This window comes from Calypte anna, chromosome 6, assembly GCF_003957555.1.
Source record: "Calypte anna isolate BGI_N300 chromosome 6, bCalAnn1_v1.p, whole genome shotgun sequence".
Taxonomy (NCBI): Eukaryota; Metazoa; Chordata; class Aves; order Apodiformes; family Trochilidae; genus Calypte; species Calypte anna.
Window position 1 is genome coordinate 4,583,265 of NC_044252.1, and position 24,699 is coordinate 4,607,963.

The window sequence follows — 24,699 nt, forward strand, 5'->3', positions numbered from 1 at the left end:
CTTAAAAACACTGGTATTAAAAGTATCAAATGTAAACATGAAGGAATGAGCAATAAATTACAGGGAATTCAGGTGGAAATGGTTGTTGTGTACGCAGCTATTTTGGAGCAAGGAATCCAAAAGCAGCTACATGACATTGTTGGGTTAGACAGATTTTAATTAAAACCATACCAGGATTGTGTCAGAAGATTGGAAGGGACAGGACATGCCCTTTCATGTATGTACTTTCCCCTCTCAGGGAGGAGTGCTTTGATTTATATTTTTGTCCCCAGTTTGGAAGTCTAGAAGTTTATTTTTTGTTTAGTGAAGAGCATCTTTGAAAACACTGTCTCCTACTATCACTCTGATTTTTTTCTTTTTCCTTGTCTGCCACTTCTACCTTATCTATTTAGGAATGAATTCAGCTCTAAAACATGAATGGCATTCTCATTATTTCCTCCCTGTACTTGATTTCTCTTTCTTCCCCAACCTTTGGTCTTGATAAGCATTAGTTCACACCAGTTTCCTAATCTCATAATGTGGTTTAGAACATGAAATCTTAAGGAGCAGAAATAAGGAACTTTAAAAAGTCCTCTTTATAGTTGCTTAGCAGAGTGTAATTCCTACATTGATAAACATTAATGCAAGATTTATGATACAAACCCAGTTCTAGACTATGTTCTCCATGACTGGTTTTAACCTGATTTGTTATTGCTGCTTGTGTATTTACCCTTCTTCAGGCATTGGGAGGAAATAGTGCATCATAAATGAGACATCAGAAGGCAATTTAGGATACACCATAGAATCTCATGCTAGGAAGACAGAAAAAATAGTTTCATTGGCCTGATCCAACATGAGTTTGAAACAGCAATACTGTGTAATTTTGCTGGGGAAAGGTAGGGAAATCCCTGATGATCTGAGAAAACTAAGGAGTGAATTTGACATGGGATTCTCTCCTTGATAACCCACTTTGGCTTTCCAGGGGGATAAGTTCAGCATCTTGGGATAGATCCTCCTTGATGAGCTGCAGTGGTTAAGTGGCCCAGTCCAGTCCTCATGGAGGCGTCTGGAACTGGGAGTGCAGAGAGGGATGGATGTTTGATTCTGAGGTCTGTGCTTCTTTTTCCTCTGCCCAGAAACAAAGGGTCACTTGGTGACAGGAGAGGATGATGTTGGCATCCTTGGCCCTAGAAATGTAGGTGGAATCCTACCTAGCAGATAAAACTCCATCCTTTTAGTCGTTGATGTAAATTTTGCCATGATGCTGAGCATGCTCAAGACTTTGCTGGGATAGCTCATTTCCCTGCCTCTCTCCCCATAAATGAAAGAGAAACCATTGAATGAATCTTCTCTCTTCATGTCCATGTGTGTTTTCTTTTTGACTTGATAGCTAACAACTCCTGGTAGTCATTTTATAATTTAACATTTAGGTTGTGAAAATGAACTAAGGATATTATCAGTGAGACCCCCACTTACCTCTTGTCTTTTGGACGTATAATCTCTGTGCATCATCATGTTTCCTTCTTCACATTCTATTAACTTTTTATGAGCTTCATCACAACTGTAAAGCACAAGCTGTTTTCATGTCGATTGTTTTTATGGTGACTAAACGTTGGAGAAAGGAAAACAAATAATTGTCCCAATATACATATTTTCTGGGATGAACAGATTGATTTAAAATGCACTGCTCTAGTGCTTTGGATAGGCAGCAGCTTTGTATGATGCAGTTCTTATTTTCTGGCCTTCAGTTTTCTAATCCTGATTTTTCAGCTTCTCAGTTCTTTTGAGCTAAGCCTGTTGCCTTTTTAACTAATACAAGCAGTTCTAGATGTTGCTTTCACTGAGGAGGCAAATATTGAATAGAATCATTATGTAAGAATAATAACTGGGGGGTTTGTGAAGTTACTAGCCTACATTTCAGAAAATTACTCTATTTTTTTCTTTCATCTTAGATGTCACATGAGACAAATGTATGAAACTTGCAACACTTCAAGAACAAGAGCTAATGTTTACAAGTCCATTTATGCCATTTATCTTTTCTGATGTCATTAAGCATGTGTATGTATAAATGCTTAATTTTATTTTGATTTCCATTCTGCTCTTGGCCTCATAAGGAGTTTGTAATAGGGATTTCAGCTGAGCTATGTGAAAAACCAGCAGTAGCAAAACCCATGCATTTATTTCTGAATACTAGGACATAATTTTGAGGCCTTGTCCATCTTTTCAATGAAGTTTGATGTTTCTACAATTCTCTTTTTACCAACAATACAGTTTTTTACTGTTTACTCATCCAGGTGTCTGTGTTTGTGCAGTCCTGTTTCTTGGTCTCTGAATCTTTTAACCATCTGCTTAGCTTTTCAAGGCAGAGAAACCCAAACTATATCCTATATTCAATTGAACAGTGAGCCCTTGACTTAAGTAGCAATAGCTAAAGTATTTTTTCTTTTTCCTTCTTAAGTGCCATGCTTCCATTTCTTACTATACATTGATGATTTAATGGAGTTTTTTTACAGTGCTTTCCCCTTATACTGAAAGGGTCTACAGGTTTAGAACCCAGTTGTGTTTTGCACTGCTGCAAATGGTCATATTCATAGAAATAAAATGTCGTGGGGCATCCCCTTGACCATACAGGTTTCTTTTCCTTCCCATCTCATCTTTTCCTAACCCAGAAACGTGCCACCTGCTGATTTTGCCATCATCCTTCCAAACTCTTTTCTTTCAGAGCCCATGCAAATCCATTAAACACCTTGAATTTTCCACATGATTTTGATCCTGCTCCCGTGTGAATACTCTGTCATATGGAGAACCCTCAATTCCCTTTATTTCTCAGCAGTTTCAAGCAGAGGACAAGGCATTTTTGCTACAGACCCCATGACCACTGACTGGCTTGCCAGGTCTATTGCTGGGGGCTTTGTCCAAGGCTCTTCAAAAGGGTGACTGAGTTCCATGGACAAGCTTCTCTTCAGGCTTGTCTTCTCTGACACCTTCAAAGAACTCCTTTACCCCTGTCATGTATTCAGCTACGTCTTTCTGGGTGTTAAATTAAAGTTAGCAGCTCTGAAACCCCCTAAAACGTGGCACACCTCAGATGTTTCACAGTTCAAGAAAGCCATGGGATTAAATGGTCAGCTCGAGCCTCTGCTTCTCGTTAGTGTTGCTCGCCCTGTTTCCAGTGCAGAGTGTAAGTAATTTATATCCTCTGTAATTGGAAGACACGTGGTAATTGAACTCTGAGAGCTCTTGTCTGGTCCTGTAACTGTCCATATTAACAGATATTAATTGGTGTGCCTCTCCTTGAACAAACTTTTCAAATGTCTTCTTCATAAGACTCAGATTTCACGTCCGTGATAAAAGCCTTGCAGGCAAAGTAAAAACCAGGGGGTTGCTGATGTTCCAGTGGGAATCCAGGGATTTTTTTCTTCTTCTTTTTTTTTTTTTTTTTTAAATTCATCATGCTCTACTGTGGTCATTTTCAGAAAGGATGCTTTGAAATGAGTAAGGAGTGCTTTCCTGTTTGGCAGCTGCTGGCTAAACTGAACTGCTTGTCACAGCTCCTTGCAGTTCACTCATACCAGACCTAAAACATTCAAGCCTGGTAGGGGGGCAAAGAGCTCTTGTCTGGCTCATGCTGTTTCTAGGAAAAGGGAGTCTTGGGGGTTGGGGGGGGGAACCCTGTGAAGACCTACAAATTATGCAGTGTTCTTGCTGTCCATGAATAGTTTCTCTTGTGACTGACAGAGGCTGTATTTTTGGACTTGCAGACAAAGCAACTTTGCCTGCAGCTGGCTTTTCTCCAAAGCAACACTTTCTGTGCTAATTCTATTTATTTCAACAATACAATGCCAGACACCCTGGTAGTGGTCAGAGGGCCTGAGTCAAACATCCAGTGTCCACTTGGTCTTGGCCATAGGAGGATTGCAGATCTCCCTCCTGGGCAGAAAGGCTCCGTTGAGCCTCTCAAGCAGAGAGCTCCTCTGTTTGAGGAGAAATTTTGGTCTCTGCCTTCTCATCCTCCTACTGGGAACAGCCTCGTAGCTGAATCAAATTCAGATGTCAGGCTGTTGTTCTTTGTCTTCTCCTGCACCTTGTAAATCAGGCTGTAAAATTGTACTGTGTCATCCTGAATTAAGACCATTACTGTAACACATGCTCAGCTCCTTTGAGTCTGTGTCCCTCTGTAACCTCAGAACATAATTTGAAAGGCCAGTTTGAAATATATTGGTTTCAGCTTCTGGAGCCAGGGGTGACCTGGTGTAGGGTACCAGCTTGCTTCTTCTCAATTGCATTTCATCCTACTATTTATTCCAGTTATTAATTCATATCTTTGTCATTTAGCCTGTCTGACTTTCTCATGGGAATAGAACAATTTTGTTGCAGATTTTGTGAGAATTTGTTATTTTTAACTTTAAAATAACACGTACAATACAATCTATTAAGTCGACAAAATTTACTGACCTTAAATAGAACATTTTAACATCTTATTTTTTTCTAAATACAGAATGTTCTAGTTGTGTGTTTATCAATTTCAGCAGGGTTTTGCAAGCTCTGCTGATTATTTCCTAAAGCCTCTGCATTGCAAAGTCCAGTATCCTGAGCTGTAAATATTAAAGACATCTCACAAGAAGTTAAAGTAACTCGTCCAAAGTGAAAACTGCAATCCAGCAAGCTGAAGCAGCTTTAAAAAAACATGTTTTTTTATACAATTGAGAGACCCCTCTTGCCACTGTCATTTAAGAAGTATCTCTGGCAGATATAAAAGGAGATCTTTGCTGGTCAGTGACTCTTTGCAGTTATAGTGGTCATGGAGGTGGGAGGTGAAGGTGGTGTTTGAAAGCCTGCAAGATAGCACAGTTTCCAGTAGTGTCTGTGAAGTTAAATTCTTATTTTAATAGTTCTTAAGTTTAAGATCTCTATTTGGACACTCAACAGTCCCAACTTTTCCCTTTCTCCTTTGTGAAGTATGGAGAGATGATCATTAGCAGACCAAAGGCTTCACGTTCAGGTGCCCATTGATGTAGGTGCAACCAAATCCCATCCCTGCCACCACCCCCAAAACACCTCCCAGGATTTTGAGTGAATTGGATTTATGGGATGCACCTTGATGGCTCATAACACCTGTGAAGAGAAGAGTAAAAAAGGATTTTGAAATAAAGTCCTTAAACGATGTCCATCCTACAGTAGCCGAGTTTTATTACTTAGGAAATTGTATCCAGGGGAGGTTGATGTTTTGTGGGATACTTTTTGGTTGGGTTTGTATTTTCAGTTGGGTTTGTTTGGTTTGATTTAGTTTGTTTTTTTCCAAGGGAAACATAGTCAGGAAGAGACCGATCTGACCAAGGACCAATGGAAATAAATAACCAGACAGCAATCTTTATCAAGGTTTTCTGCCATATGCTCTTAAGCAGGATTGTGGTACCAAAACTATTTCAGTAGCTACAAAAATAATTTCACCCCTCAGTCTTGGTGGATTTAAAGTGGTTGTCAGAGCATTTATTTAATTAGTCTTAGATAAGCAGGTGATAACATTGACGTTCAGTTTTTGGTATATTTCTAATAAAGGCAGGACTGTTAGGGCTCACATCATGAGACTGTTTTAGGGTCCTTATGCTTGTGCTGGGTTTTAAAAATTCTGGCTAAAATCTAACAAAGTAGGCATCTGCTCTGAAGAGAAAAAGGAGGGAAAAAGAAAAAAAAAGAGGAGGGAAGAAAGGAATATATGTGTTTTTAAGACTGTATATGTGTTTTAGAGAACAGACTATGCCATTTTTTATGGAAAAAAATTCTACTGACCTTTTCCTTCTAGATATTGTTTTTCCCAATTGACAAGATGCTTGTCTTTGAGTAGCAAAGTTGTCAGGGGGCTTTTTTGCCATTTAAAAAAAAAATTTACACCCAGAACTGGCTCCATTGATATGCAGCTGAATAACTGTGGCTTGTGAGTACTCCCAAGGGACCTTTTTGGCTTTAGAAGAAAAGATTTCAGAAGCCCTCTTGGTGGCTGCTCGTGTTTGAACTGCTCCCAGCTCTGATGCTAACCGGTCCCAGCACCTGATGGACTCAGCAGCTGGGCCAGGCAGCACCAGTGAATCCAGACCTCTCCAGCAGCTATTACAAATCACACTGAAAACAGAAATAGGTGGTAATATCAGTGTCTAGTCATAACAGTTTGGATGTCAGATGCAGAATATATCCATCAGAAAAATCACAGAATTTACAGGAGCAGATGTCGGCTCTTCTGGTGCTTGTCAGGACATTTCCATGTTCTGCTCTCCAAAGTGTGAGTTATTTTCCACCTGAAATCATGGGAAAGCTGAAGGATTGCTTAGATGGACCTTTTTGAATGTATTACTGTTGAACTGATCTAATATAAATTGAATGCAACTTGCTTTACTGTAACTATGCAAAATGGAAAACTAATTTGCAGGTGGTAGAGTAATACCCTGCTTAAGTGTTCAGATAATTTTTAATTTTTTTTTCTTCTGCACTGTTAATTTTTCTAGTATGAACACGCTGTAAAACCTGAGGCCATTCTGTTGGCATTAGAGATACTGAAATTGATTTGAAACAACCTTCCCGGAGTTTAGTTTAGGGATCAGAAAATAGTGGTGATGTTTATTTCTTGAGTTTTAGCTGGCTAGAAGTGTGCACACAGAGGGACAGGAGCTGGTTTTGCTACACAGGTACTGAGGGTTATCTTAGATATTCCTTTGTCCTGTCTCAACATTCAGTTACTGAAAGATCAGCTTGTTCTAGATAGGGTCAGTCTGCTTTCTGAACTACAGTAACTGGTTAGAGCTGGGGAAAGCATCGTATTCCCAGGTTTTGGGCCAAATATCCCAAATGTTTGTCTTCTTTTATACACCAGCCTCCTGAAGTTCAGCCATCACCAATTAGACTTGAATTTGTAACTGAAAATTTGGGTTAACTGTAAATCCTCAAAAACCTCCCATGTAATTACTCTTTGTGGGAAGTAATCACCATGGGTAACTTCTACACATGTAAAATACCAGGAGCTAATTATACCACAGTCCTGGAGAGCTGGGCAGCTAATAGCCTGAATTTTTCAAGCTGCAGGGTGGCACTGGGGTGTCCTCCCATGGCAGGGTCTGCTGGCAGCTCATTCCTTTCTGGCCCTTGGTAGACAAGAAGTTCTCAAATTGGGGCATGGCATGGGTGCAGAGGGTGGTGAGCTCCCAAAACATGAGATGTTTCACTTCCCACTGCCCATCCATCCCCATTTTTCTCCCGTGTTTCCTCCACATTTCTCCTCCCAGCACATCTGCAGGGTCTGGTTGGTACCATTTCCAAATGCCAGGTAAGCAGTGCCCTCCTGCTTCTCCTGCCCATTCCTCTCTGGGTTTCTCAGACTGCATCCATGCTTTCTCATCTTCACTTTTTATGTCCCTTCTACACAGTTGTTCACTAAGCTTATCTGATTGCTTTTACAGTGTCTTAAGCAAGGTATATAATAATTAAAAAAAATGTCAAGTGTATCATCAAATTCATGGACAAAGACTTTGAAAACCTCCAGTATCCACTGAAACACTGTTGGATGGGCCTTTCTAAAAAAGAGTTGTCCTGTATTTCAGGTGTTTGTGTAGAACTGAAGATTAATAATAACTTACTTTGCATGTCTGTTAGGTTTGAGATCACTGTGTTTTCAGTTCTGTGTGTTTGGAAGACTCTTACTTAAGTTTCTGAGCTGATGTTCTCTATCTGAACTCTGGAAAGGGCTTCTCTGATCCTTGTAAGGTACATTTGCCAGAGGAAGCACATTAGAAATACTTTATCTGTTGCCTAGGGCAGATGAAAATAGTTCCTGAACTCAAGAGACCAGTGGTTTGATCCACTGTAGCTTCTCACCTTTACTAAAAGTGATCTTTAGTAAAGACCCTTATGAATTCTTCTCCTTTATGCATGTCTGGAACACAGCAGGATCGGTTGCAAGAGATTTCAGCTGTCTTTGGTTGTTACCTCTCATTAATATAGGGACTGTGCTTGCTAGCTACTCTTTTTTTCCTCACCTTAGTCCACAAAGGCCTTGGCTCTGGGCTTTGCTGGTTGTTTTTTTAATCAGTGTCTCTCTGCAGAACCCTTGTTAGTCAAGAACCTGTCTGACAAAAAGTTGTCATTTGTTTCCTTGTGATACCTACAGTCACGGTTGCTATAGATCATGTCATCATTCCTCCAGTCTTCCCTTATGAAGTCTTTATAGCTTTTTTAATGCATCCCTTTCATCTCAAAAAGCTGTTCATCTTGGCTTACCCATGTTGTGTTCTTCTGTCCCTTTTGATTCCTAGGTTTTTCCAGGATGAAATACAGTTTTGCTTTACAAGGCTTCTCTGTTAGTTTATTCCAGTCTGTAATAGTGGGGCCTTAATCTGTGCTCCATGAGAACTTTGAGGTACTACCTTTTAGAAATACTGCAGTGAACTGACTATTTAACATTTTAAATCTTTGATTGCTTGATCCTAGGCTTCAGCTTTGAACCCTCTTTGCTCTGCTTAATATTTTGGTTGGGGTTGCTGAACTGGTGCTGCATTTCTCTGCAGTCACTGCTCCAGGTGTCAGGCTGCAGGGTTGAGCACTTTCCCATCACATCTACATGCTTGGAAGTCCACTTTAAAGAGGATTTTTAGCCTTTGCCACTTTGTTATTATTTATTCTCCATCGGTCAGTAGCACGTTTGCTTGGGCAAGAACTTGCAAAGAGGTTTTAGAATCTCCTGTTTTCTTTTCTGCAATGTGAATCTGGGCACTTTTTTCACCTGCCTTGCAGAAACTCCTCCTGTCAGATAAGCATGGTCTAGTGGTCTGCATCCAGGCTAGGAAAAGAGCCTCTGAGCTCTAATCCCACATCTGATGTTGGTGTTCATTGATCCTTTCCTCTTCAGGATGCTGTGAATGACTGCAAACATGTACCTAAATGATGGGCATTACCTTACTCCAGAGCAAATCCTTCCTCCTTTCAAGTCTCTCCTCTACAGATGTGAAAATCCTATGTCTATGCTGATGTCCAAACCCTTTTTCTCCTTCTTTCTCTTTTTGTGTCAACCTTGGGGAGAGGGAACAGTCTCTTCAGCAGAAATTTATCAGACCAGACTGAAGTTTTCATGCAGAGCCACCAGTCAGGAGCCTGGGAGTTCCTCACCCCAGCAGAAATTCAATGGGATTTCACTCTACCTTTAGACAACTCCTCCTCTCTCTGGCATTCTAACCTGAGTGTTTTCCCCAAAGGATTAGTTCACTACCTTAGCTTCTTCCCTCTTTGTGAAACTAGGATGATGCTCTCTTCACAGGATTAGGTGAGGATTAGCTGGTGTTTATCAGCAGCTTGCAGATGAAAGAAGAGCTTTGTTTACATGTGCATCTTCTGGGCTCCATGCTCCTCATCACAAGGCTCTGCTCAACTCTGCAGCTGAAAAACACCTGATGGAGGATACTGCCACCAAATCATTGATAGACACAGTTACTAAGATGTGCCTGGTTTTGGAGTTGAATCCTGCTCTCTGTAAACAGAAGTGGTTTGCAGTTTGGAAAGATTCTGTGCTGATTTTTAATTAACTTTCAGGGTTTTTTTTTATTAGTGCTGATACATAGGATTTTTGTGGTTGTGATGGAAATTTCAATAAGATTTCTGGCTTAATGGACCTCTAAGTACTGTATTAAGGTAGAAGGACCTTATTACACACACCTTTGCCATCTTTTATACACACACAATGCCATCCTTTAAGGGCTATCTTTCTAGACAGACAGGCAGTGTCTGCTCTTACCTTTCCCCATCAAATATCCCTGGTTCATGAAATTCCTGGAAACTGAAATTCACACTGATTTTTTCTGCTGCTTTTATCCTTGCTGAAAATAAAGGTTTTGCAGCAGCTGGAAGCAGCCAAACAGCCTTGTTGAAAAGACATCTTGTTCTTCCCCAGTGATATTGGCTCTGTGGGGCTTTCTTAGGAACATGAGCAGATATGACTCAGGGAGAGCAGCTATGCTGTGTAGGAAGGTAAAAAACAGGAGAGGGTTTTTTACCATTTGTTTTGTCCAGCACTATAGTCAAGCTGCATTACCTGCCTTTTGTTTGTTTTTTTGTTTTGTTGTTTAAATAAAAAAAACAAAAAACCCCACAAAAAACAAAACAAAAACAAAAAACCAAAACCTCCTTGATAGCCTTTGGAACTGGAGCTGATGTCCTGAACTGATGTTAATAATCAATGTGAAATCCAAGAGACAACAAACCAGATGTTCTCAACAGCCAGTTTTTTTCCTTTCAAGAGGTTTTTCTGTAGAGTCAATGACATGACACAAAAGATGAAATTTGGAAATGCTGTAATTTCAAGTTTTCAGAGCACTGAACTCCAGGTTGCTAATGCAGATTGATTCATATTGCACTAGAGAGGATTAGATGGGGTATTGCACTTAAAATACTATTTTAATTCAGCCAAATTCAGCCAGTTTGACTTGGGGGAGGGGGGGCTTTTTGCTATGGTGTGCTCTGAGCAAGTGGAAAATGTAGTAGAAACTTGTTCTCAAAGCAAAATACAGAACCAAAAGTATGCAGGGGGGGGGAAATCACACCTTCTTGGAGCCCATTTAATTACCAGTCAGCCAGTGCCCTCAGCTCTGCTCCATGTTCCCTCTGTCCTTGTTCCCTGGGTTTCTGCTACTTCTGAAGGTTATCCTCCCTCTCTTCCTCCACCCTTGTGTTTTCAAAATTACTTCAGTCTATTCCCCTTAGAGAAAATTTCCTAATGCTTGGCTGCAAACCCTTTCTTTCTTTCTTTCTTTCAAGCCCTTCAAGTAACCAGCTTCTTCCAGAGAACATTCCGGTGTTAATTTCCCTGAGAAATTTTTGCCCATTCCATCTTGGTTTTGAACTTTTATTGCATTTCTTTCAAGTTCCTCATGGAAGGAGCCAGTTCTTATGTGTTTGTGAAAGGCCATTTATGTAGCCCCCAGATGGTAAGTAGTCAGCCCCCAGTCTGTAGGCAATAAATCCAGCTCTCTAACCTTTTGGAAAGCTATCTTTCTTTAACATATTATCTTATCTTTTGCTCTCATTTCCATTGGTTTTAACCCTCTGTTTTATCCATGTTCCCACACAATCTCTTGGGCTACTTTGCTTAAATTTAAATTATAATCTGCTAGACTAACATGAATGCATTTATTTATCAGTGTATAAAAGAGAAGTTACATTTTGTAACATACATTTAAAATTCTTTATGTACATATAAAATATAAAGTCACAGTGGTAGAGCTTGTAATGTAATATAAGAGGTGCAGCCTTCCTGCCACTAAAATTATTCAGGGTCTTTTCCACCAACTTCAGTGAGAGCAGGAGCTAATCCAAACTGCTGGTTCTGATCAAGAATTCTATTCTGTTCTATTTAGAACCTGCTTACATAGTATCTCACAGTGTGTTTTACAGTCATATTTGCTGGTCTGATGTCCATTTTGATGCCTCTCACCCAGATGTTCTGGCAACATGAAATAGATGTGGTTGCTGCTGAGATGGGAGGCTTGCTCAGCACTGGTGTGAGCTGTTGCTTTTCTACAGGCAGTGAAACAGAAATGCTGTCCCTGTGATAAGCTCTGCAGAATTAACGGGGCTTGAAGTCTTGGGAAATCCTCTGGGTCCCTCTCTGCCCTCCCTCCTCCTTTCTCCTCTCTTCTTCAGTGTGTGCTCTCTTTAGTTTCAGCTTCGAAAGATGAAAATCTTACCCCTGATGATGTCTTGTGGGTATTGCAGGCTTGCATAAACAACATTTTTCCTGGGCTCTTTTGGTCGTGTCAGGTTGTGTTGTAGTCATTTTCCCAGAAAACACCCTGAGGAGTCACGTACAGCTCATCTGAAATGGTTTCCTCTTTGAGCTTGGTACTGATGTTCCGGGCTTGTAAATATAAATATAAAAACCTATTTAATTTTTTTTTTTTTTTTAAATCATCCTTTTACAATGCTTGAACAGATCTGCTGTAGCATATTGGCACTAAAACCTGGTTCTTAGGGTCTTTGGAACTGCATCGTTTTTCCCTGGCATCCCAGCCCTCTGCCTGCAACATTCCTGGGAGGCTGGGAAGCCGCACGCTGCGGTTCGGCACCGGATCAGAGGAACTGTTCCAGCGTGTGGCATCCATGCTGTGCTGTCTGGCTCACTTTCTCACCCTCCCACCCACCCACCCACCCCTCCCCACGTCTCCCTCGCTTGGGCCCATTCGCCTTTTCAGTGGCTGAGATAAGATGTCAATGAGAGGGGAGGGAGGGCTCCCAGAGCTGCCGGAGGAATTGATTCTTGTCTGCCTCTCCCAGCAGTCTGTCTGCGCAGCAGCACATGAGAGGCTTTTGCACAATACCCCCACTAATGCCCGAGTCAGCAGCTTCAAAGGGAAGAACAGCATTCAAAAAAAAAAAAGGAAAAAAAAAAAGAAAAAGAAAAAAGGAAAAGGAAAAAAAAAAGGCAGTCCTGTAAGCCACGGAGAGCACGCGCGGATCGGAGCTAAATTTGGAAAGCTAAAGCTTGTTTCGTGCAAGATTATTGGAATTATTTGGGTTTCCAAACGCATGCTCGCACACATGGATGTATTGCTGGCCAGCTTTGCCACGTGACTCAGCTGGATCCAAATGCAGTTGTTATTTATAGATGGGAAGAGCAGTGATGGCATTATCTTACACTGCTCCAGGCCTGAAATCACAGCACTTGAGTGCAGGGAATGGGAGGGGGGGGCAGGTGCCCTCTGTGAGAATTTAGGTGGGCTGCTCTTCTGTAAACGTCCATAGGATGAGACACTCACAAATAACTCTCTTGCCCAGTTCTTTTATATTTTCAGACAGAGAAAAGAAAGGTCTTGAAAAATCAGTAATTTCTACTGCCTTTTTTTTTTTCCCTGGGTACGTGTAAAAAGCAATCAGCAATATTCGGGTTTGTTTGGGGTTTGTTTTTTTTTTTTAGCTCTCCCCTATTCCACAGATAACCTATTTCTACCCATGTTAAGCCACAAGCATTCCCCTGAAGACAAGGAAACAGCTATTTCTAATCTGGCTAAAGCTAATGTTCATCCTTAGGTTTTTAAGTAACACCATCCCCTGTTCGAAACCGCTGGGTGGTTGTAGCTCAGCTGATGGAACCGAGGTGTGTAGCAGTGAGCTGGAGCTGTGTTTTCAGCTCCTGCCTGTGCAAACAGCTGCCTGATTTCCCCCTCTGCAGAGAGCAGAGCTTTGGTGCTGGAGCCAGATTCAGCCCCAGCAGGGAATTCATCTAGCTGGGGGGAAAAACACAAAACAAAAAGCAAATTAATGTTTGGAAGGAGAAAAGGGGTAAAAAACCCCAAAACAACAGCATAACACAGGCAAAAAAAAACCCACAACAAAGAGACCAACAAGAAGCCAGTCAGATCAGATGGTTGGTCAGGTTCACAGGGTGGTCATGCAAGGAGATGCTGGGAGGGTGCCAGCCCCAGCAGGATATGGGCACAGAGAGCAGGAGACTGGGTTACCTGAAGGCAGTGCTGCTGCTGCTGGATGCTTTGGCTCATGAAAACACAACCAAAATAGTCTTAAAATCAGGGTTAAGTTATTTGGGTATGTCTTATTTTTACTGAGTTTTGTATGTGGGCCCTGATCATAATGGAGCAGAGATCATAGAATAAGTTGGGTTGTAAAATTCTAAAGGTCACCTAGTCCAACCCCCCTGCAGTATAGAATCAGAGAGGATTTGCTAGTTTTCATTTGTTGGTGACAAATAAAATCAGTGTAGTTCACATTGAGTCTTTAGGGGTATCAGTGCCTTAACAAGAGCATGTGTGGCTTGCAAAGTCTGCTCCTTTAATACAGCCACGTTTTAGGTAAGAAATGCCTGTTAGCCCAGTGAACACAGCTAGAAGAAATTAACTTCGAGGGTAGAGAAGTCCTTTTCTTGCTGACATTAGTTTTCAAGTTCCCAGTGCAGCTTGGGAACAATTATTTGACATTTATCTTTGGTATGTCAATTAAATTGGTCAGATCTCAAGAAAAGGTGGTTCCTACCAGAGGAGGTAAAGAGAAGATGACAAAGTTTGTGAGGTTGGTGGGACACAAAGGGGAAAAGTAATGACTTTTCCTGGAAACCAACACATCCTCTGGGTGGTGAGATGGGAAAGGTCCCTGCCTTGAAATTGCAGTGTAGACACACACAGGTCTCTTCTGTGTTGTTTGAACTTTAAAACTCCTATAGGTTGTTTCCCTGGTGTCCTAAACTGTTTTCATGTTCAGCACGTAAAAATTATTTTATACTTAGTTGTCATTTTCCTTCACAATGAAAAATAAGAAGTGAGGATAGGGTCAGAGTGCTCTTAGCTTAGTTCTGTTCAAGTATAGAATTTGTATTGTGTGAAAAATGGGCCTGCCCCCCCATCTTTCAAAACTAACAATTTTTCTTTTCCTTCAGCACTTAAAGTTGGCAAAGGTTCTATTATAATAATTGTACAAAAATAATAAAAATTCTGAGGACACCTGGTAAAACATTCTTCTCCCATAAGAATGTAAAATTAAAGCAGAGCCAGACTGCAGAACCAAGAAGCAAAAGTTCCAAAAATAGCTTCTGGTCCTTCTCACAAGTTCTGGCTGTGCAATGTTAACTTTGGAAACACGTTTCTGCTGTAAAATTTAGTTGTGTGGGTTTTGTAAAATTTTTTTGCCTCCTTGAAAAGCCTCTCCAGATGTTTTACAGTTGTTGTTTGAAAGAGACTGTGGGCACAGAGCAGTGTAACCCCTTGATGTGGTGGTTGTGGGTTTTCCTTGCCAAGAGAGGAAGGTGCATGATCCTCTCTGTTCTGGGACTCGTCCTGTCACAAATGATGTGACCTTAAGCACATCACCTGCTCTCAGGTTCTTTTATCTTTAAAGCTTAGCCAGCAAACCATGTAGCTGTCTGGCCACTTGAGTAGTCTCTGCAGGAATTCCCTACTCTGTAACTGAGATGTTAAATATTTTTTACATTTCTTGTCTTTTTGGAATAATTAGAAAGACAATCCAGAGTTAAATCTTCTTCTGATGCAAGCTGTTTGATTGAAATCCCAGTGTTCACAACAATAGGATAATTAGAGTATAAAGTATTTCCAAAAATCATCTCTGCCCATGCCCAATTGCCTGAAGAATCTCTAATGCCATTCTTTCTGGATGTTTATCTGACCTTGGCATCTCCATTCATGGTAATTCCTTACCTTCTTACCACTTAGGGTACATAGCATTAGGATGCTCCTAATACCTGTGTCTTTTCCATGTTTTTGTATGTTATAATTCGGTGTTTCTACTGTGGAGATGGATAATGTTTTGTTCCTCAATAAGCTGGAATACTGCTGTCAGTCTTCCCTCTTCTATAAAAAAAGATCACCAGACTAACCCCATCAAAAGCCCTATTCCATGCAATCTTTTTGTTTGTTTGTTTTTGCAGGTTATATGGATAGGTTTTTTCCTAATCATTCTGATGGCTTTTCTCCCCCTTCTTGTGGCTCTACATGGTGGTGGAGCTCAGCCTCTGTAGTAATTCCTGTCTTCAGAGATGGTTCTTAACTTGTTGGGAAGTGGCACAGGGTCATACTTGTCATGCTTGTCCCCATTGGATGTAGTTCCAGATATTTCTCCAGCTCTTCCAGATTATTTCAACACCAACTTTCTGTAGTGAGCTCATGTTTCTTTACAGCCCAGAACTTTAGCCTTTATCCATCTGCATCATGGATATCTCTAAGGTGAAGCACACAGTAACTTCAGACCCAGAACAAACTCCTGCAAAAACCCATCAAATAATGCTTGTTTCTGTTGCTGACCATTGGTTTAAGAGGACAGTGAGCTTCAGTTTCCAGCTTAAGCTTGTGTTCAGCTAGACCTGATTTCCCTTGTTTATTTGTAGGACTCTCTTGTAAAGCAGCACTGAAGCCTCACTAAAATGAAAGGAATCCATGCTCAAGGTCTCTTGGTGTAAAGAAAGTGCAGAAGTGTGGTGTGATTTGTTCCTGACAAATCCATTTGGGCTGTTACTTATTTTTGCTTTTACTCTTGGTCCTTTTGAATAGTTTGAGTTATTTTTTCCCATTTGGGAACTAGACCTCGACTTCTACACTTACTCCTTCTCCTTGTTTAAGATTTGTTGGAAGCCACTAGATTTTTCCCTGTATCATCATACAGAGTGCGTGTGGATTCCCAGTATTAAAATCCTGGTTAAATGCCTCTGGTATTTTTTTTTCTAACACTTCTGGTTTTAGTGGTCTTGTTAGCTCAGGAGCTGTTTACAGGAGCAATCGGAGGGCTCAGGAGGGATTAAGTGAAACTGAGCCTCTTGCTTCCAGTTCACCAGTTTGAGTGTAGCCCAGGATGTGTCCAAGTGAGTCACTTCCATTTTTCAGATGCCTGCTTTATGTGTGAAATGTCTTGATGACTACAACTGGCATTAGAAAATAAAAGTGTGCAGCAGCAATGAAAGACACTGTTGTCTGAAACCAAAGCAGTGAAACCAACAGTTGGATGAGTAAGAAAACCTGATGCTATTGGAGTGCATTTCCTTTGGAAAACTGTGTCCAAGACTCACTTGCTGGTGGCCTTTCACAAGCTTTGGCTCTCTTTATAAAGGGGGCTGTTTTCAGATGTAGCAACGTGGGTACATCTCAGCCTAAATGAGATGCTTACGTATTTTATCTGGAAATGCCCAGAGTGTTTTGTGCTTGCCAAATTGAGCCATTGTTACTGTGTTCTGTAATGTATTCCTTCCAAGTTCATGTAGTGAATCTGGTAAGATGCTCTGCCAAGTTTTGGCAAGTGTAGAAGGAGACTGGGGAATCCCAGTTCTAGTGAAGTCATGGGATAAGGAGGGATAGCAGTATTCAGATGTGTCTCTCCAGCATGTACTATTCCAACTGGCAAGAGCTTTTGGGGAAGCTTATATATAAACATATATATGTCTCTTGAGAAATATTTGTGAATATCTGAAGCTAAACTTTAAGCTGGACCTGTATTCAAGGCCACACTTCATAATGTCCCTCTCATGCAGCAGCCTTAAATTTATGTGCTAGATAAGTCTCAGATTTGCAGAATAAAACCTGTTAATTAATATGATACATTCAGTTTAATTAGATGTTCCCTGTGTTATCAGTTTTGCTAGGAACCTGCATGCTGTTTGGTTTTTTAATGATAATACATAACTACCTTACAGATCCTCCTGGCACAAAGCTGGGGGTTTCTGCAGGACACAGTTTGTAGCTACAGTAATGAAGGAGGCATTGATGACAAAGGTTGTTACTTGGATGCTAGTGGTAGAAACCTGTAGCATACCCTGTTTCACCATGTAAAACTGTGGCTTTTGCCTTAGTTCCTGTGGCAAGGGTTGAGCCAGCCTCCTGCTTTCCTCTCTTGGGGAATGCAGTCACTGGGATTAGGAGTTTTGAAACCTGTGTGCATTTATTTGGAGGTGGTACCCAAGGTGCCATTTGCTCTCTTTGCCACTCTACTAGTGGAGCCATTTTGTGTTGGTACTTTTAATTTCCGAGAAAATCAGTCAGCTTAATCCAACTTGTTTGCTTCAGGTAACATCCCTGGTTTTTCCTGATGGAGGATAAGAAGCACAGGTCTCAGCTGCTCCAAAAAAAAGGCAGCCAGCTGGGGATGAGGTGGGAACAAATACCTGGGAGCAAACCTTGGCTCTGGGCATCTCCTGGCAGCCAGAGACTGTGTGGGGTCTGGGAAGGAGGAGAAACTGGACTCCCTGGGAAGGAAGGGCTGAGGGTTCATCCTGAACAGCCAGACAGCTGAGAAATGGCAACTTCTGCTCTGTAATCAGCATTATCTCCACTCCTTTTGTGCTCTGAGGCAGACACAGAGCAGAAGCTTGGGAAATGACAGGGGAAGGGCTCCTCTGTGACAGGGGCAGGACACGTGAAGGGGCCTGGAAGGAACTGAAGAGGAGGGGCAGGCACACAGACTCTGAATCTTATCTAAGGGATACTTAGATCCTCTTTTCTTTTGTGGCCTTGCATTTCTGACTGCCCAAGGGGTCAGCCAGCCATTGCCAAGCTCTACCCGACTGTCTGAGGGAGGACAGCTGCAGGAAAATCAACCCTTGAAACACTTTTCCCACCACCACCACCCGTCCTATTTCCCAGCTCTTGAAAAAGCAAAATGGCTTTAAAACAGAAGGAAAAAGATCTGATTTACTGCTTCCCAAAATTGTGGATGAAGACTCCATCCTTTTAATGCAATTGAAGCTATTTTTCTAATACTACAGCACGCTGAGCATAAGGTAGTTAACATTCAAAATATATTTTTCCAGTCTCAATTTTTCTGTGTAAAAAGAAAAAATATTTATATGTACATGTAGAATATTAATATATTAATGTATTTATATACGTAAAGTGACTGTCACCATGTTGATAAGTATTCTTTGGAACCACTCTGACCATTCTAAAATAGCCAAGACAATTGTTATTTCCACTGTTTACCTTCCCACTCCATCAAATTACCTTACTGGATAATTTATAAAAACTGTATTTAGATTACAGTCTGTACAGAGGAGGATAGAAAGCCCTCGGGAGTGCTCTATTTCACTTATCTGGAATTCTCCATGTAAAAACTATGAGTTTGTTTCTGAGAGCAACATAAAATTAGTGGATATGATCTTCCAAAAAAACGCTGTATTTTTTAACTTGCACAGTAAATACCTTTTCAGCCAAATGCATTTCCTTCTGAGACACAAACCCAAACCAGCGAGACGGTGCTGAGCAGATAGTTCTCTGAATCCAACTCCTCCTTTTTTCCTAATATTTTCATTGCAGTGAGTAAGAATTACGGCTCTGCCAGCCTGCCTATTGAACTATCTGCTGCAGCTTAACTGCAGCAAGGAAGCAGTAATCCTATTGTGCTCCTCCAGCAGTCTCCCGGGAAGCAGAAGGCATTGAAATTACTGAGCTGCTGTCCTATCCCCTCCTCACCTGTCTTTGTGGCTGTAAATACAGTGTTTGCCTGTAAATAACAGTTTGCTGCACCTTTAAGCACCTTCCCTAACAAGAGGCGGTGATTTACCGAGGTGATAAGCTGTAACTAATACTAGGGTATCATAATAGGTAAATAGATTAGCACAGTGCTTCTCTGTATTTTACTTTCTAGGGAGCTCATTCACTGGGAGATGCTTACCCTGGCACTTTGCACCTCACTGACTTCACAGTTACAGAACTGCAGCTCCGGGCTGGATGCAGCTCAGCCGACCCATGGCGTAGCATCCATCGCTTTGCCTCTTTTCCTTGTCCCCTTCCCTGGCCCAAAAGGGGTTGTGACAGGCTGCACCAATGTTCAGTGCTGCGGCTATAAAATATCCTTTGAGCTGTGTCATCAGCATCTGGCCTGTCACTTGGAGGCATCATTTGTCCTCCAGAAGTGAGAAGCGGCGCGGGCAGCCTGGTGTCATCCGGGGCTTCCCCCCCAGGTCTAGCTCCTTGGTTTTCCTACCCAAGGGAAGGGTGGGTGCTTCCCAGGAGCAGTTCTGTGGGTGCTGGGTGTGCATGGCTCTGAGTGCTGGGCAGCACAGGCCTTTGTTTCCATGCTGCCTGATAGGTTTTCAGCAGAGAAGGAAGAGGGTTTGGAGGAAAGGAGCGGTACCCGGTCCTAATAATTGTGTCACAAATCTTGTGATGTTTGTCACATCTTTAAAGACCTGGCTCCTGGAGGTGGGGGGGATTAAATAACAATTGCTTCCTTTCTCTTTCAAGCAAGGCTTAGCTTGGTGGTTGCAGAGGAATACTTGAGATGTGACTCAGGCTGAAGGGAAAAAAAATAAATTGATCTTTGCCTTCCAGCCCTCTTCTTCTTGTCCCCAATCTCCCAGTGTGGATACATTCCAATGTCTTACTGTATTTTCAATGAAAGTGTCTGAAACTATTGGAGGCATCCAGAAGGACATAAAGTGTGACCAGCTCTGGGTGTGGGGAAGTATTTATTAATATTCTGAGGAGGGGTTGGTCACATTCTGTGCTGAGACACACTCTGGAAATGTCTGGTTGTCTTAAGAGAAAGGAGAATCAAAAATGGGACTGGGTAGCAGCAAGCTGAGTATCTCTGAAGGGGTTGTTTTTTTTTTCTCACTTCCTTAGGGAAACCCCTGGGGCTACTCATGATGGAAATTTCTCTTATTTTTAAATCTTTCTGGGTTTCTCTGTTTGGCAAATGTGCAAGCTGAGGCTACTCACTTCTGTTTTGGTTTCCTAAGGCAGTCGTTGTTAGCAAATCAGTATTGATTGATTCCTATGGAACGGCATCAACACTTAAAGGAAAATGCAATCCCAATAAGAATAATGCAGGTTTTGCAAAGAGAGAAAAGTAGGTCAAATATTGCACCAGTCATCACAGGGAATGTCCCAAAAAAAAAAAAACCAACGTGTGAATACACTTATACTGTTGGCACATCATTTAATTGCCATTATTATGCATCTTTTGGCATGAGCTGGCAGAGTCCTCTGTGGCTGAAGAGGGGTTGAAAACATGAGTTCTGGTGTATATTAGCCAGGTTGTATTTTACTACTGAACTACATGGGGGGGGGGGAATGCCTGCTGTGTGTGTGTGGAAATGCCTGTTTCAGGATTTTTCCTTTCCTCCCGTTGCAAGAGTTGACTTGAAGTTAAGCAGAAAAGCCTCATCATTCTTTGCAAGGGATGTTGCAGCAATGCAGCACAGGAACAGGGCTTAAATCTGATCATTAAAGTGCCGCAGCAAGAGAGACAGCGTGGATGGTCCATCTGCAAAATCTGTGCTCCTGTTGGAGGAGGAGGAGGGGTGGAAGGGGGGGAGAAAAAAGCAGCTGCTTGGCTGTGCTGGGAGAGGGAGAGACTGACTGTTGGCACCATCTGTAGCTGTCCTTTGTGCTTGCTGCTTTATCTGTTCATTATAGGATGGGACTGAATTTCTCGTGCTTTGAGTGTAAATGAGTTGAGATGCGCCTAATCCTGTCAGCATAAAAAGCAGTAACTAAGTACACTAAAGATGAATAGTGTAATCTGTAAATTCATTTGGAGTTTGTTTCATCTTGCTTGAATAGCTCAGGAAGTGATGTTCTCCAGAAACCAGCTGTACCAGATGTGTGTGTGGGGGGGGGGGTATGTATTAATCTTAGAGAGCAGAGCAGTGGAGGTGAATGGGGCAGGGCAGAGGGGAGGCTGCCCCAGCATTTCCAGCAGACTGTTGCAGAGGCTTCTTGCTCTTCTGCTGAGCAAGATAAGAAGGGGTCTGGAAGCTCCTAAGGCAGCTACAAACAGCTCTGTTTTCATTCTGTGCACAAACACAGAGGCAGGGAAGAGAGCGATTATTATACATGGTACATGAGTTGGAATGTCCCGGGGGAGGAAAGGTTAAACCTCTCCGTAATGAGTGCTGTGATAGGGATGAGTAAATTTGTTGTGTTTTATACCTGCATTCTCTTAGTTTCTAAAACCACGAGCCCTCTCCAGATGACTTGTAGAATGAAATGGTTCAGCTTATCTTGAGGACCTCTTTGTTCTTTTGATGCTTTTACATTTCTCCTTTATAACCGTGTATTGAATATTGGTAATAATAATTAATGACTCATTAAAATCTTATCTTCACCTCACCAAAACAATGTTATCTCACTGACATATCATTTTCCAGGAGTCACTCTGCTTTTTTTCCAAGCGGGTCTGGCTTTTGTTTGCAGATTCATGCCCTCAGCCCCACTGGGTTGATGCTTTTTATCCTATTTGTCAAGTGCATGTAGGTGTGCAGAAGGAGCTGCTCCCTCCTCCCATCAAAGCCTCATTTAAGATGGATGCTTCCCGTGGGAATTAACCCTGTGGAAGTGCTCAGCACCCACTGTCATTCTGCAAGGGCTGGGTGGAGGGTTCACTTGATTTGTGTTTCTCAGAGCTCAAGTGGCTGTGGTGTGGGGGAAGAAACCCCACCAGGCGGGGTTTGGGATCTGCAGGGATTTGGTTCTCCAGGAGGCTGGAAAAGGGGAATGGGGAGGGGGGAAGGGCCTTTGGCACGCTAGTAAGGATATGCCAGGGATAAAAGGTGAGTATAATTTGATCAAATGCTTGTTGACAGATTCCTTGGCTAATAGAGAAGCAGCTCAGACTGACACTCGTTGCTGGAACATTTCAGGGAGCTCGAGGGAATGCTTTCTGGAGGCTACATGTGAGGCTGACAATTTCCCAGTGACCATATTTAGTTACATAAAGAAGCAGTGTCCCCTTTTTGTCACAGCAGAGCTCTGAAATGCCTCCCTAAACGCTGCTCTTGACCTTCTGCTTGATAAAGGCGATGAAATTACTGCCTCTCCTTTGTCCAAATGTGTGATTAATTCACAGGAATGGCCTGAGATTTAAGTGTTTTTCTCCTGTGGCTGTTAAATTGAGAAACTCCAATTGTTTCTCCTCCTGAAAAATTATATTTGTGGGTGTTCTTGAGCATATCAGCTTCCTTTTCTTTTCCCCTAGGAATACTACTTTACAGGCACTGTCTTTGGAAGTTGTTCTACTAAATGTGTTAATAGTACCTGTGAGTAGCTACTAGAAATAAGGGGGGGCTACCCTGAAAAGATAGTTTGCAACTGCTGATGGTTATGTTGCTGTTGGAAATGAAAAGAAAAGCCTCAATTTTTGAGAATTCTGCACTTGTCTCATTTAAACCAGCAAGGCTAAAATGAGCTGTAGAGCTGTCCTACTGCAAACCACTGTGGCTGTTTAGGGTTTGAGAAGTCTTCAGGTGCTCACCTCCTTGTGCCATCAGTTGATTTGTGTTCAGCTCATGACAGCTCAAGACAGCACTTAGTTAAAAATTAAATACAAAGCATTTTTGTGGTCCAAGGGTTTTGTAAAGTGTGTTCTAAAGAAGGAAAACCCCTAAGTTCCTCCAACTGAGAATGTTTCTCCAACTGCAGAATTTTATTCTGCACTTAGTTCTGCTGAAACTCTTCACCCTGTCATACCTTGGTGACTTTCTACCTGAGCCACTTAAGAGTCTGGAATGAAATATGCAGCTTTGAGGCTCACTTGGGTGTTGCTGGGGGCCTCGGTGGGGTGTCTTGGCTGGGTGCACTCTCAAGAGCCAGATTTCACTCTCAGTCACTTTCTGGAGCTCTGCTTACTGCACAGTGGTGGTTGTAAGAGCCTGGACTCTTCTGAGTGTGGGTGCATAAAGGAGGGGCCACATTTTCAGAGATAATGATCCCTTTCATGTCTTCAGAGGGAGTTGCAAGCTTTCCATCCCTTTAGGAAATCTCTGCATCTTCATAGTTCATAAGTGTGATGTTCCTCTAAGCACGGAATTACCCTAATTGATCAAGAGATTAGACACATAATGAAAATACAGATTATGGGGTTGTGCTGGGTCAGATATAGATTTCAGGGCCTAACTTTGTATCCATGCATCAGTGTGGCCATATTCTCCTGTTTATCTATTCAAGACTGGTAGCTGCTAGCAGTTTTGGAAATGAATTCCTGCACACGGGTTCCTCTTTATGCCTATCCAATTAAGCTTTTGCACAAAAATAGTCAAAGAGAAGAGAGATCTTGTTCTTTGCTCCTCTCTCTAATGATGCCTTTGTTACATCTCCATCAGTGTGCAGTGAGTTCTTCTGCATCTTTTTTTGCTCATAACAGTTATCCCATGTCCTTGTGCTTCATCCATCCTTCATCTCTGTGCCACTCAGCTCAAACAAGTTCTCTCATGCCTCCTGGTCTGTGCAAAGTGTTTGTAAGGTGTGTCAAAACACGATAACAGCAGCGTGGGGCAATTACCCACTCGATTTGATGGGGTAATAATTTGAGGGTTAGTTCATAGATGAGCTTTTTCCTCCTGGGGTTTGTCTGTTGGGATTGTGACTCTTGTTACCATAACTTGCACCTTCCCAGGGCTGTGCCAGTTCTTCACCCGTGCACTCACTGTCCTTGTGTTCTCTTTGCACAGCTCTGCTCTCGTCCTGGTGTGAGGAGCTGGGACGGCTCCTGCTCCTGCGCCACCAGAAGAGCCGGCAGAACGATCCTCCCGGGAAGCTCCCCATGCAACCCCCCATGAACTCTATGAGCTCCATGAAACCCACCCTCTCTCACAGGTGAGTCTCAGGAGGAATAGCAGGCTGTACAGATGTGTACCACTGGACTCAGCTGATAATTGCAATGCTTTTCTTACCACTGACAGGGGTAGCTGTGCTGTTCCGTGCACCAAGCAGCACTGCAGGCAGCAATGGGTTTGCAATTACAGCAAGGGATTAAATAAACTCAGGTCTTCTCTTTGTTAGGGCCTGGTGCCTCATGAAGTGATGCTTTTGGCTCGAAATCTGTGCTCGGATCAAGTGCTTTCCAACTTCAAGTTGTGGCTTGGAGAGAAACTTCTAGGTGTCTCTCACATGATGTTGCTATGGTGTAATCTAAATACAACTGTCTTGTCTTGAGGTTGGAAGCATTTCCCTGACATTCTGTTTTGTAAGTTGCCATAGAAATGTTTTGTGTACCAAGCAATTATGTAGTGAGTGTAGCCAGAGATGTGAGAATGTCCTATACCACCTTATAGGAGGCAAGGATCACAGAGCACTTATGTTATTTTAGAGAAATTGTGAGCACTAAAGGACACCCCAGAAGGAGCTGAAGATGTGTAGCCCTTGATTACCAAGTTATATGGAGGAACAGTACTTGCATGTCTTGTGTGGAGAGCCTAGGTCAAGGCAAAAGCTGAAGGGTAAGCATAGACTGGATTAAACA

At 42.1% G+C, this 24,699-nt stretch overlaps 1 protein-coding gene across 7 annotated transcripts in view; it reads left to right on the top strand.

Annotated features, from left to right (window-relative positions):
- Positions 1–24,699, top strand: part of ZMIZ1 (zinc finger MIZ-type containing 1) — a 282,504-nt gene that overhangs the window by 206,574 nt on the left and 51,231 nt on the right. For all 7 annotated transcript variants that reach the window (XM_030452945.1, XM_030452939.1, XM_030452941.1 and 4 more), the window contains exon 6: positions 23,909–24,053. In XM_030452945.1, coding sequence (XP_030308805.1) covers positions 23,909–24,053 — 145 coding nt within the window. The remainder of the gene's footprint in view (positions 1–23,908; positions 24,054–24,699) is intronic.